We start from the raw sequence: 13,449 nt of genomic DNA on the forward strand, positions 1-13,449 counted from the left end.
CTTTAAATGTGCCTGGACATGTGCTGGCATGTTGTATGAACCTCATACTTTTTGCATCCATTTCTTGGATACCTAATAACTTTTTCCACTACTTTGTCATACTTTCCTGACGATTATGACATTTTTGTTTGTTTTTTGATTCTTTTCACTGATGGACATGTTTTTATTGTGACTTTTTTAATCAATAAAGTTTACATCTTATGTTATGTAAGCATACATTAGTCCATAGACAATCTTAACAAAGTTTAAACTTCATATCAAGATATACTTATCAGAACCCAAAGAACAGGGAACAAGGAATGTATACAGCAAGAAACAAGATTTTATTAATACATTTGCAAAAAGTAAATAAAATAAAATGGATGCCTCCCGTCAAACTAAAAGACGCAGCGAAAAAACTGACAACCATTTATAGGTTATATATATATAGTTGCATTAAACTAAGTGGTTGTATTGGTTATGTTATATATTGCTATCATTGTGGTTTTATTACCAATCCCTCCTCCTTTATTTTGTGTTTGTTAATCGGTTGTCCCTTTTTTTTGGTCCTTGTGATTCACACATATATTATTTTATTTTGACATTTCGAGGGATATTTTTCACGCTGTGCGAATTTGATTTAACTATTTGCAAAACTAGTGCAGACAGTGACATACACTACACTATTAAAGTAGTGAGCCATCTGTCATGGTGGTGATTAATACAGCTTTACATATGTGTTATTTCTATACATCACTAGCTTTGTACTATATGAAAAGAATGTAAATGAAAGCCGTCTGCTTTGTCCTTTTACATCTCAGTTTCAGCGTGTTTTATACAGATAAAGAGAATAATTTAAGTTTTAGACATTGGCTCACATTTAGCATATGTTTACAGCACATAAACTGTATTTGAAGTCTGAAAAAAATAAAACAAAACATAGAACGGGCAAATGTATCATCCCGTAGAGAGGCAGGACACTTTCAACTTTGCTTCCTTCTTTGTTCCATGTTCAAAAGGCAGTCAAGCTATAAAAAAAGAAAAACAAGGACTTTCACTCAGCTTTGTGTTTTTGCTTATGTTGTGATATCGCTTCCTTGGTTTTGTTTTGTTTTAACCAAGTCTTAGTCAAGTATTTTAATTCCTATATACTGCCAGATATGAGTATCGATACGATAATACTATTATGTTATAACATAGCATCTTTGGATGTCATATAAAAAAATAAGAAGAAGAGCGCTTGGAGTCAGCAAGCGATATAAAAATAATTTTTACTTTGAATTTATTAAAAACATGATTACATTTCAAATGAAGATCAAGGCAATATTAGTGGTTTCAGTAGACCACATAAACATGGGCCGAAAAAAGTAGTGAGTACTAGATAATACATGTTTATACAGTGGCATATAAAAGTTTGGACACCCCTGGTCAAAATTACTGTTTTTGTGAAAAGCTAAGCAAGTTGAAGATTAAATAATCTCTAAAAAGCTTTTCTTTTGTATTTTAGGCAAAAAAAAATATAAAAAAAATATATATATATATTCATATTTTACATTTTAAAAGTTACAAAAAGGAAAATGGACTGATGCAAAGGTTTGGGCACCCTGCATTGTTAGTATCTAGTAGCATCCCCTTTATAAATTATCATAGCTTGTAAATTGAGATGGGCGAACCCAAACGGTAAAGTTCAGAGTACTTACTGGACACCTAGTGTCTGTGCATGGACCCCGAAACCATGGACTTTTACTGGAAGTCTGTGGTACTGTTTGGGGTCAGAAGCCCCAACAAAGCTTGTTGAAAGTCTCCAGCGCAGTCAGTTAACAAGCTTTTCCTGTGTGGGCACTTCTGGCCCCATCACCCCATCATGGCCATGTCAAGTATTGGCATGGCTGTGATTGGCTGATGAAATGTAAAAAAAAAAAAAAAGTGAGGTCCCTCTATTTTTGATAGCAAACACAGGCAAAACAGAAAGCTGTGGGCTTAGATGCACCAATTCTCCCCACCTGCCCTGATGCATTGGCAAGTGGATTAATATTTTGGAGTTGATGTCAGTTTTGTAATGTCACCTGACATGAAGCCTATGCAGAGGTGTCTATCACACATCCCCATTACTACGTCGTATTCAAAAGTAAGAAAGACACACAGAGAAACATTCCTTGGTCAAAGTTATCTGAGCACACAAATCTCGGGGGTTCCCGAACTTTTGCATCTGTATATATATATATATATATATATATATATATATATATATATATATATATATATATATATATATATATATATATTTATTTATTTATTTTTATATATATACGGTATATATATATTTTTTTTGTCTAAAATACGAAGGAAATGTGTCATTTTGAACTTTAGGCCTTTTAGAGATCATTTCACTTTCAACTTGCTTAACTGTAACAATAACAGTAATTTTGACCTGGGTTGCTCAAACTTTTACATGCCATTGCATAGGCGGTACAGAGGTAGCAATCACACCATTTTTTTTTAAATCTGGTAGTAAGGACCTGTTACATGTTTTGCTTTGGGGAATTTAAACTTTAAACTATTGTTTGGACTAAATATAGAACTAGTGTAGTTTCTTCCAATAAGATCTCCAGCGATGGTTCTGTTCTCTACAAAAGTTGAGTTCAGTTGGAGGGATGGATTTAACAATCTGTCAGAGGGAACATTTATGGAGACATGGTTAATGAATAAATTTCTAAGTAAGGCTTCCTTATTTTACATTTACATTGGATAGCTGTTGGTCCAATGAGCCTGACCCAACCACACCAATGCACATGAATTCTTAAAGGGAACCTATCACCCCGTTTTTTTCGGTATGAGATAAAAATACTGTTAAATATGGCCTGAGCTGTGCATTACAATAGTGTAGTTTGTGGACCCCGATTCCCCACCTATGCTGCCGAAATACGTTACCAAAGTAGTCATTTTCGCCTGTCAATCAGGCTGGTCAGGTCGGATGGGCGTGGCTTCTTCCCCCAGATATTGCGTAGTTTTCCGTTGGTGGCGTAGTGGTGTGCGCATGTCCAACGTCCCCAATCCTGCACGGGGGGGTGAAAATAGCAGCGATGTCCGTTATTCCATTGGTGGTCGGTGGGCGCGGCCATCTTCCTTTGGCCGCGCGTGCGCAGAAGCGGCGCTCTGCTGGCCGCGGCTTCAGGAAAATGGCCGCGGGATGCCGCGCGTGCGCAGATGGAGATCGCGGCGGCCATTTTCCTGAAGCCGCGGCCAGCAGAGCGCCGCTTCTGCGCACGCGCGGCCAAAGGAAGATGGCCGCGCCCACCGACCACCAATGGAATAACGGACATCGCTGCTGTTTTCACCCCCCCGTGCAGGATTGGGGACGTTGGACATGCGCACACCACTACGCCACCAACGGAAAACTACGCAATATCTGGGGGAAGAAGCCACGCCCATCCGACCTGACCAGCCTGATTGACAGGCGAAAATGACTACTTTGGTAACGTATTTCGGCAGCATAGGTGGGGAATCGGGGTCCACAAACTACACTATTGTAATGCACAGCTCAGGCCCTATTTAACAGTATTTTTATCTCATACCGAAAAAAACGGGGTGATAGGTTCCCTTTAAGTGTTGGACGGTAGACATCTCTGGTGTCCCCAGAGAAGAATCACTCTAGAGAACATAAAACCCAATTGTTTAATCCTTCACTTTCCTGACGTCTTCTATTGGAGAGAATTAGGCGGTCCCTATACACATCCCATTCTCATTGATCCCTTGCGTGAACAGAGACATCAGGTTGGGAGAAAAATTATATTCAAACTGTCTAATGTCTGAAGCCAGAAACATAGAAAGCAGTGATACTGACACATACATACAAGTGTCCTATCAGACTGGAACTTTAAGGTCTTCAAGTAGCATAATGGTACAGCTGTACATAATACCATGCATTTCTTGTAAATGCTTATCTAGATTCCATGAAGTGCAATCCAGTGGGAACCAGAGTCTCCAAAGAACAAATATTCATCAGAAAAAAATCATTTTAGGTGGGCAGAAAATGGAAATTTTATAATCTAAAAGTTATGGAAATATTAAAATAAAAGATGTCACTGGAAGTAATTACAATAAGAACTCTTCTAAGGACCTTTCGTAAAACTTGAAGATTCGCATCTTGCTGGATTTTACCGGATTTTAGTACTCTGAGATAGATAGTATAAATACCGGATTGATATAATCTTAATGTTTAAAGGGCAGAATAGGTCTATGTGATACTGAAAGGACATTCATATCATGACTTAAGCATGAAGTAATTAAATAAAAATCATAAAATTTAAAAACTAATCAATGAGTTCATTTTTTGTTCTCGCAGACCAAGCTCATCTCATACTGCTATCATGACCAACTAGATCCCAATAGAACTTGACAAATCTCATTGACTCACAATAGGATCTGTCATGTCCTGGTGTCTTTTTATGGGAAGAATAGCACTGCACACTGCATTGTTCCAGCCAATAAAAATCAGATCTCCGATGGAACAGAACACAGCACCACTGAAAACACAAAGTCTTAAAAAAATGACAAACTTTTTTTGGGGGGTGATATCCCATTTCATACAATGCCAAAGCCAAAATAATTCCCAATACTTGCCAATTCTTGTCTACAACAAGAGAGGAATATTTCTTTTTAGAAATTAACGAGCCAACATAACTCCGCCCACTAATTTCATCCTAAAGTGCTAACTGTTGAGCCACAGATATAAACCTTGAAAACAAATGTTTTCCTATTTCTAGAATGTCAGAGCTGAAGAGAAGTATGGTGTGAGATTCTAAATGGTTCAGTTAAATTCCTAAAAGACTAAAAGAGAAAAAGGAAAAAAATATTTTATTGACTGCCAATCTGTTCTTTCTTCATTTTCAAGTAACTGTACCCATTAGGTTAATGTTATCAGCCTTTTGATGGAAATAAAAAAATGAAAGAGTCAAAAGATCCTTTATTACGTGTGAATGATACAATTATGGACCACAGGTCCAGCAGAAGATGATCCTCTTTGGAGCTGACTTTATTGTAAAGTATTTGCCAATAGAGTTATTTGACCAGTTAAAATATAATGTATCCCTATGTTTTCCCATTACAAAATATTAACACCTACTGTATAGTCTCCTCCAGTGCCGGTGCTGTTCCAGCCGTGTCGGCAAAGCTCTCCCGGGGATTGGATAACACTGTTGTGTCACGCAATCCCTGCAGCCAATCAGCGCAGGCTTCACTCTCCCTGCTTTTGGATAAATCACAAACACCCAAAGGAAGTGAGAGCTTCCAATAGCAATGTCACGCGATCCCAAGGAGAGCCATTGTCGACACCGCTGGAACAGCACCAGCATCGGAGGGAATAAAGGTGTTATTATTTTACAAGGGGGAAACATAGGGATTCAGAAGGGGTTGTTCAGGTAGTGGCAACCTCGTTAATAAAAGTATATATATTTTTATTCTAAATGATGTTTTCAATGTTATATTTTGCCAGATGTTCGCAGGAGGACAATCTTTGAGTATCACAGGGTGGAACTGGAAATGTCTAAAATTATGAACTACTCTACAGTTGAGATGCTGCCACTTCCAAGTGAGTCATTTACTGGATAATATGTCACTATTGGAAGGACATATCACTCCATTGATTTAATGAGCTGAGAAGTGGCTGTGAGTTTGAAGAATTATTCTAATGGAAGAAATGTCTAAGAAAACATATAGGTTATGTATATCATCCTAAGGATAGACAGCCAGGAGATATATTATACAGTTTCTTACCTAATCACATATGCCTTGTGTATCTTCCATGTCTTATCATTATATAGATGGATGCACTCGTTCCATTTGAATATTATTTTATGGATTTATGTTCTAGAGGTATGGAAAGAAAGGTTTGGTGAAGCAATTTAATAAGATTATAATATGTGTAATGCTTTAAAGTGACATATATTTTTAAATGATACAGTCATAAAAAGAAATGTCAATTTTTCATGCTTTTAGTGTGTGAATCTATTTAGTAAGTTTGACTTCCAAAAGACAAAGGAAAATTATGCTCTTGAAAAGGGGGAAGTTCTCAATGAAAAATCATGCATTTCCTTAAAAAAGCAAAGATTTAGTGACTGACCACCCTAAAATACAGGCTCCCATGTTGTAAAAATTTGAATTCTGTAGTAGCCCCACCCCTGAGGATCTAAGTAGTGTGAATAATAAAGGGCAGAAAGAAAAAAAAATAGCTTCCATTATAGTGACAATTTTTTTCCACCCAAGATAGAAGGGCTTGGCTACATTTCATTCCCCCATTATTCTCCTTTCATGATCAATAAGCCTATTTCTAAAAGACCTACCAAAGAACAAATGAGTCAATATATCTCCAAAAGGTTCGATAAAATAACAAATTAAATTTTATTAATCAACAATTAAGAACAATAGTAGTCACTCAAGCACAGACAAAAAGTAGTCATGTATGAAAGGCAAAAAGATAAGCACAAAGGTGCAAATGTGCTATTACTTGTATCACACACATCCGTATACAGCCATTTAAGACCAACTACAAGTATGACCAAGGCAGATCAAACATGTAATTAAATACATAGTATCTTACCCACGTCCGTGAGTGTAAGCCAACTGCCCCAATGCACGTTTCGCTTCTTCAGGGGGGTGAAATTATTACAAATGTTAGGTGTATGTGTTTCACTCACACCAAGTGTATCTAATGAAGTCACTTCATATGGTGCATCCGAGTTGGTATCTGCGCCATCACCCGTTGAGTTTTTTGTGCTTTTTTTCCCACAGGCAAAACCTGCTATCTTGCAAGTAGAAATTTGTTGCAAAAAAGCAGGTTTTGCTTAGTTTTTGTTGCGTTTTTTTGCTTCATTTTTGTTGCGTTTTTTTTTTTTTTTGCATCGTTTTTGTCATACTACAGTTGTCTCTTGTGCATGCTGATAACGTTTAGTGGCAACAAATTATCTGATTATACTTCATCAGGTTTTTGCACCAGAAACAAAGCAAAACCTGATACCGCCCTTCATTCAGCATTTTTTTTTCACTACCCATTGCTTTCAGTGGGTGAAATACGCTGAAAAAATGTTGAAACGAATGACATGCTCCATTCTGTAAAATCTCAGGTTTTGCACACAATACTGAGGACAAAAAATCCAAGCTGTGTGCATGAGACTTCTGAAATCTCAGCTATAGCTGAAACTGTAAAACGCAACAAAAAATTGCATTAAAAAAACGGCGCTGATTGGGCTGTCATTCCGCATGTCATTCCACCACATCACAGTCCCGGAACCGGGAATGGCGCAAGCACAAGAGGTGAGTATAAGCTGTATAATTTTATCGGGGCCAAACATTTAGTTTGAAAAGGGGTTGTCCTAGTAGTGGGTCACCCCTATAAGGCTCTTTAAGGTCTAACAACCAGAGTGGTTTTGTTTTAACCCCTTCGTGCCATGCGCCGTACTAGTACGGCGCTGCCGGCACTGCATTAGTGCCAGCCGCAGTACTAGTACGGCGCCCCGATCACCGCGGTCTCACGCTGAGCGCCGCGGTGATCGGGTGCGGGTGTCAGCTGTATATGACAGCTGACACCCCGCAGCAATGCCCACGATCGGCGCTGTCGCCGATCGCGGGCATTTAACCCCTCTGATGCCGCTGTCAATAGTGACAGCGGCATAGAGGGCGATCGCGCAGGGACGGGGGCTCCCTGCGCTCTCCCACCGGAGCAGCGCGATGAGATCGCGCTGCTCCGGTGACCTGGAAGGAGTCCCCGGATCCAAGATGGCCGCGGGACTCCTTCCGGGTCATGAGATGACCCTGCTTGCCGGCGTCTGCTGAGAATCCTCATAGCAGGCGCCGGCAAGCCTGTGGAATGTGCCTGTCACATCGGTGATCAGACAGAGTGCTGTGCACACGGTCTGATCACCGATCTGTGATGTCCCCTCCTGGGACAAAGTAAAAAAGTTAAAAAAAATTTTTTCCACATGTGTAAAAAAAAAAAAAAAAAAATTCCTAAATAAAGAAAAAAATAAAAATTCCCATAAATACATTTCTTTATCTAAATAAAAAAACACCACACAATAAAAGTACACATATTTAGTATCGCCGCGTCCGTAACGACCCCACCTATAAAACTATATCACTAGTTAACCCCTTCAATGAACACCGTAAAAACAAAAACAAAAAAACAACGCTTTATTCTCATACCGCCAAACAAAAAGTGGAATAACACGCGATCAAAAAGACGGATATAAATAACCATGGTACCGCTGAAAACGTCATCTTGTCCCGCAAAAAAAAAGCTGCCATACAGCATCATCAGCAGAAAAATAAAAAAGTTATAGCTCTCAGAATAAAGCGATGCAAAAACAATTATTTTTTTATATAAAATAGTTTTTATTGTGTAAAAGCGCCAAAACATAAAAAAATTACATAAATGAGGTATCGCTGTAATCGTACTGACCCGAAGAATAAAACTGCTTTATCCTTTTTACCAAACGCGGAACGGTATAAACGCACCCCCTAAAAGAATTTCAGGAATTGCTGGTTTTTGTTCATTCCGCCTCCCAAAAATCGGAATAAAAAGCGATCAAAAAATGTCATGTACCCGAAAATGGTACCAGCAAAAACGTCAACTCGTCCTGCAAAAAACAAGATCTCACATGACTCTGTGGACCAAAATATGGAAAAATTATAGCTCTCAAAATGTGGTGATGCAAAAACTATTTTTTGCAATAAAAAGCGTCTTTTAGTGTGTGACGCCTGCCAACCATAAAAATCCGCCCAAAAAACGCTATATAAGTAAATCAAATCCCCCTTCATCACCCCCTTAGTTAGGAAAAATAATAAAATTTAAAAAAATATATTTATTTCCATTTTCCCGTTAGGCTACATTCACACTAGCGTCGGTAGGGGGCCGTCGCGCTGCGTCGGCCCGACATACCGACGCATACTGTGCAAGCGCTGCACAACGGGGGCAGCGGATGCTGTTTTTCCACGCATCCGCTGCCCCATTGTGAGGTGCGGGGAGGTGGGGGCGGAGTTCTAGCCTCGCATGCGCGGTCGGAAATGGTGGACCGTCAGCACAAAAAAAGTTACATGTAACGTTTTTTGCTGCCGGCGGTCCGCCACAACACGACGCAACCGTCGCACGACGCTTGCGACGTGTGTCAATACGTCGCTAATGTTAGTCTATGGGGAAAAAACGCATCCTGCAGATGACTTTGCAGGATGCGTTTTTTCGCCAAAACGACGCATTGCGACGTATGCAAAAAAACGCTAATGTGAAAGTAGCGCTAGGGTTAGGACTAGGGTTAGGGTTGGGGTTAGGGTTTCAGTTAGAATTGGGGAGTTTTCACTGTTTAGGCACATCAGGGGCTCTCCAAACGCGACATGGCGTCCGATCTCAACGCGTTTGTTTGCGTTAAAAACGCATGCGTTTTTATAGAAAAAAACCAGAACACACACTGAAAAGTCACCCACCACCATCAAGGTGATAAAGGGATCCAAACCCTAATCCTAACCCTACCCCTAAACTCATCCCTAACCGTTTAATGAACATTTTCTGACAGTCATAGTGCCACGTATTTCAGTGCCACGTATTTCAGTGCCATGTATTTCAGTGCCACGATATTTCAGTGCCACGATATTTCAGTGCCACGTATTTAAGTGCCACGATATTTCAGTGAAATACGTGGCACTGAAATATCGTGGCATTTAAGTGAAATACGTGGCACTTAAATACGTGGCACTTAAATACGTGGCACTTAAATACGTGGCACTTAAATACGTGGCACTTATATACGTGGCACTTAAATATCGTGGCATGTACATGAAATACGTGGCACTTATATACGTGGCACTTATATACGTGGCACTTATATACGTGGGACTTATGTACGTGGCCACTGAAATATCGTGGCACTTATATACGTATATACGTATATACGTATATAAACGTATTTCAGTGCCACGTATTTCAGTGCCACGTATTTCAGGTTAGGGTTAGGGGTAGGGGTAGGGTTAGGGGTAGGGTTAGGGTTTTTTGGTTTTTTCTTGTTTTCTTGTGTTTTTCTATAAAAACGCATGCGTCTAAAAAAACGCATGCGTTTTACCGCGATTACATGCGTTTTTTCACACATGCGTTTTTTAAAAAAACGCATGCAGATAAAAACACAAGTGTGAAACCAGCCTTACCCTTGGGAAAATAAAAACATGGGGGCTAAAATATAATTTTCGTGGAAAAAAATATATTTTTTATTTTCGCGGCTCTGCGTTATAAACTGTAGTGAAGCACTTGGGGGTTCAAAGTTCTCACAGCACATCTAGATAAGTTCCGTGGGGGGTCTAGTTTCCAATATGGGGTCACTTGTGGGGGGTTTCTACTGTTTAGGTACATCAGGGGCTCTGCAAATGCAACATGACACCTGCAGACCAATCCATCTAAGTCTGCATTTCAAGCGGCGCTCCTTCCCTTCCGAGCTCTGCCGTGCGCCCAAACAGTGGTTCCCCCCAATGTATGGGGTATCAGCGTACTCAGGACAAATTGGACAATAAGTTTTGTGGTCCAATTTCTCCTGTTACCCTTGGGGGAAAAAAAATTGCGGGCTAAAACATCATTTTGTGGAAAGAAAAAATGATTTTTTGATTTTCACAGCGCTACATTCTAAACTTTAGTGAAACAACTGGGGGTTAAAAGTGCTCACCACACATCTAAATAAGTTCCTTAGGGGGTCTTCTTTCCAAAATGGTGTCACTTGTGGGGGTTTCCACTGTTTAGGCACGTCAGGGGCTCTACAAACACGACATGGGTTCCGATCTCAATTCCAGCCAATTTTGCATTGAAAAGTCAAATGGCGCTCCTTCCCTTCCGAGCTCTGCCATGCGCCCAAACAGTGGTTTATCCCCATATATGAAGTATCAGCGTACTCAGGACAAATTGCACATCAACTTTTGGGGTCCAATTTATCCTGCTACCCTTGGGAAAATAAAAAATTTGGGGCAAAAATATCATTTTTTGTGAAAATTAATATTAATTTTTTTTACGGCTCTACATTATAAACTTCTGTGAAGCACTTGGAGGTTCAAAGTGCTCACCACACATCTAGATTAGTTCCTTAGAGGGTCTACTTTCCAAAATGGTGTCACTTCTGGGGGTTTCCACTGTTTAGGCACGTCAGGGGCTCTCCAAACACGACATGGGTTCCGATCTCAATTCCAGCCAATTTTGCATTGAAAAGTCAAATGGCGCTCCTTCCCTTCCGAGCTCTGCCATGCGCCCAAACAGTGGTTTATCCCCATATATGAAGTATCAGCGTACTCAGGACAAATTGCACAACAACTTTTGGGGTCCAATTTATCCTGCTACCCTTGGGAAAATGAAAAATTTGGGGCAAAAAGATCATTTTTTGTGAAAATTAATATTAATTTTTTTTACGGCTCTACATTATAAACTTCTGTGAAGCACTTGGAGGTTCAAAGTGCTCACCACACATCTAGATTAGTTCCTTAGAGGGTCTACTTTCCAAAATGGTGTCACTTGTGGGGGTTTCCACTGTTTAGGCACGTCAGGGGCTCTACAAACACAACATGGGTTCCGATCTCAATTCCAGCCAATTTTGCATTGAAAAGTCAAATGGCGCTCCTTCCCTTCCGAGCTCTGCCATGCGCCCAAACAGTGGTTTATCCCCATATATGAAGTATCAGCGTACTCAGGACAAATTGCACAACAACTTTTGGGGTCCAATTTATCCTGCTACCCTTGGGAAAATAAAAAATTTGGGGCAAAAAGATCATTTTTTGTGAAAATTAATATTAATTTTTTTTACGGCTCTACATTATAAACTTCTGTGAAGCACTTGGAGGTTCAAAGTGCTCACCACACATCTAGATTAGTTCCTTAGAGGGTCTACTTTCCAAAATGGTGTCACTTGTGGGGGTTTCCACTGTTTAGGCACGTCAGGGGCTCTCCAAACACGACATGGGTTCCGATCTCAATTCCAGCCAATTTTGCATTGAAAAGTCAAATGGCGCTCCTTCCCTTCCGAGCTCTGCCATGTGCCCAATCAATGGTTTACCCCAACATGTGGGGTATCGGCGTACTCAGGACAAATTGTACAACAACTTTTTTGGTCCAATTTCTCCTGTTACCCTTGGGAAAATAAAACAAATTGGATCTGAAGTAAAAATTTTGTGAAAAAAAAGTTAAATGTTCAATTTTTTTTAAACATTCCAAAAATTCCTGTGAAGCACCTGAAGGGTTAATAAACTTTTTGAATGTGGTTTAGAGTACCTCGAGGGGTGCAGTTTTTAGAATGGTGTCACTTTTGGACATTTTCTGTCATATAGACCCCTCAAAGTCACTTCAAGTGTGAGGTGGTCCGTAAAAAAAATGGTTTTGCAAATTTTGTTGCAAAAATGAGAAATCGCTGGTCAACTTTTAACCCTTATAACTCCCTAACAAAAAAAAATTATGTTTCCAAAATTGGGCTGATGTAAAGCAGACATGTGGGAAATGTTGTTTATTAACTATATTATGTGATATAACTCTCTAATTTTATGGCATAAAAACGAAAAATTTGAAAATTGCTAAATTTTCATAATTTTCGACAAATTTCTGTTTTTTTCACAAATAAATGCAAGTCATATCGAAGAAGTTTTACCACTGTCATAAAGTACAATATGTCACGAGAAAACAATCTCAGAATCACCAGGATCCGTTGAAGCGTTTCAGAGTTATGACCTCATAAAATGACAGTGGTCAGAATTGTAAAAATTGGCCGTGTCACTTAGGTGAAAACAGGCTTTGGGGTGAAGGGGTTAAGGCTGTGTGCCCACAATGAGTTTTTGGTGAGTTCTTGGTGTTACAGATTTTTTTGCAGCATTTCTGCAGCTAAGTTACTTGCATTTTTTTTATTGCATTTTTGAGTGCTTTTTGTCACATGGGTTTTTATTGTTTTTTTTTTTCAGCTACTGTTTTTGCTCTCTTTCGTATGTCATCTTTTAAATAGAACTCCTTTTTCCTGACTTTGATAAAGCTTATTGATAAAGTCATGTGCAAACAACATACGTTTTTAAAGCATTTCCGCTTGCGGAAACACACTTAAAACGCATATGTTGTTTTTTTACCTGCAGATTTTCCTCATCTCATTCAAGTGAAGGGGAAAATCCATATATAAAACTCAAACTGACTTGAAGAGAAATTAACGCGGCTTTCAAAAATGTTTTTAGTGTATGCTGTGTAAGAAAGAAAAAAAAATAGCGTGGGTAAAGCAAACAGCCTAAAAATGCACCAAATACTCATCATTAGTGTTGAGCAATACCTTCCAATATTTGAAAGTATCGGTATCGGATTGGATCGGCCGATATCCAAAAAATATCGGATATTGCCGATACCGATACCCGATACCAATACAAGTCAATGGGACACAAATATCGGAAGTGATCTTGGATGGTTCCCAGGGTCTGAAGGAGAGGAAA

The 13,449-nt window shown here is 39.4% G+C and overlaps 1 protein-coding gene across 1 annotated transcript in view; it reads left to right on the forward strand.

The window, feature by feature from the left end:
- The window catches only part of PLXDC2 (plexin domain containing 2), a 542,926-nt gene that overhangs the window by 423,371 nt on the left and 106,106 nt on the right, over positions 1 to 13,449 (forward strand). Inside the window, exon 8 of the mRNA XM_077268328.1 lies at positions 5,474 to 5,569. Coding sequence (XP_077124443.1) covers positions 5,474 to 5,569 — 96 coding nt within the window. The remainder of the gene's footprint in view (positions 1 to 5,473; positions 5,570 to 13,449) is intronic.

This window comes from Ranitomeya variabilis, chromosome 6, assembly GCF_051348905.1.
Source record: "Ranitomeya variabilis isolate aRanVar5 chromosome 6, aRanVar5.hap1, whole genome shotgun sequence".
NCBI classification, from domain to species: Eukaryota; Metazoa; Chordata; class Amphibia; order Anura; family Dendrobatidae; genus Ranitomeya; species Ranitomeya variabilis.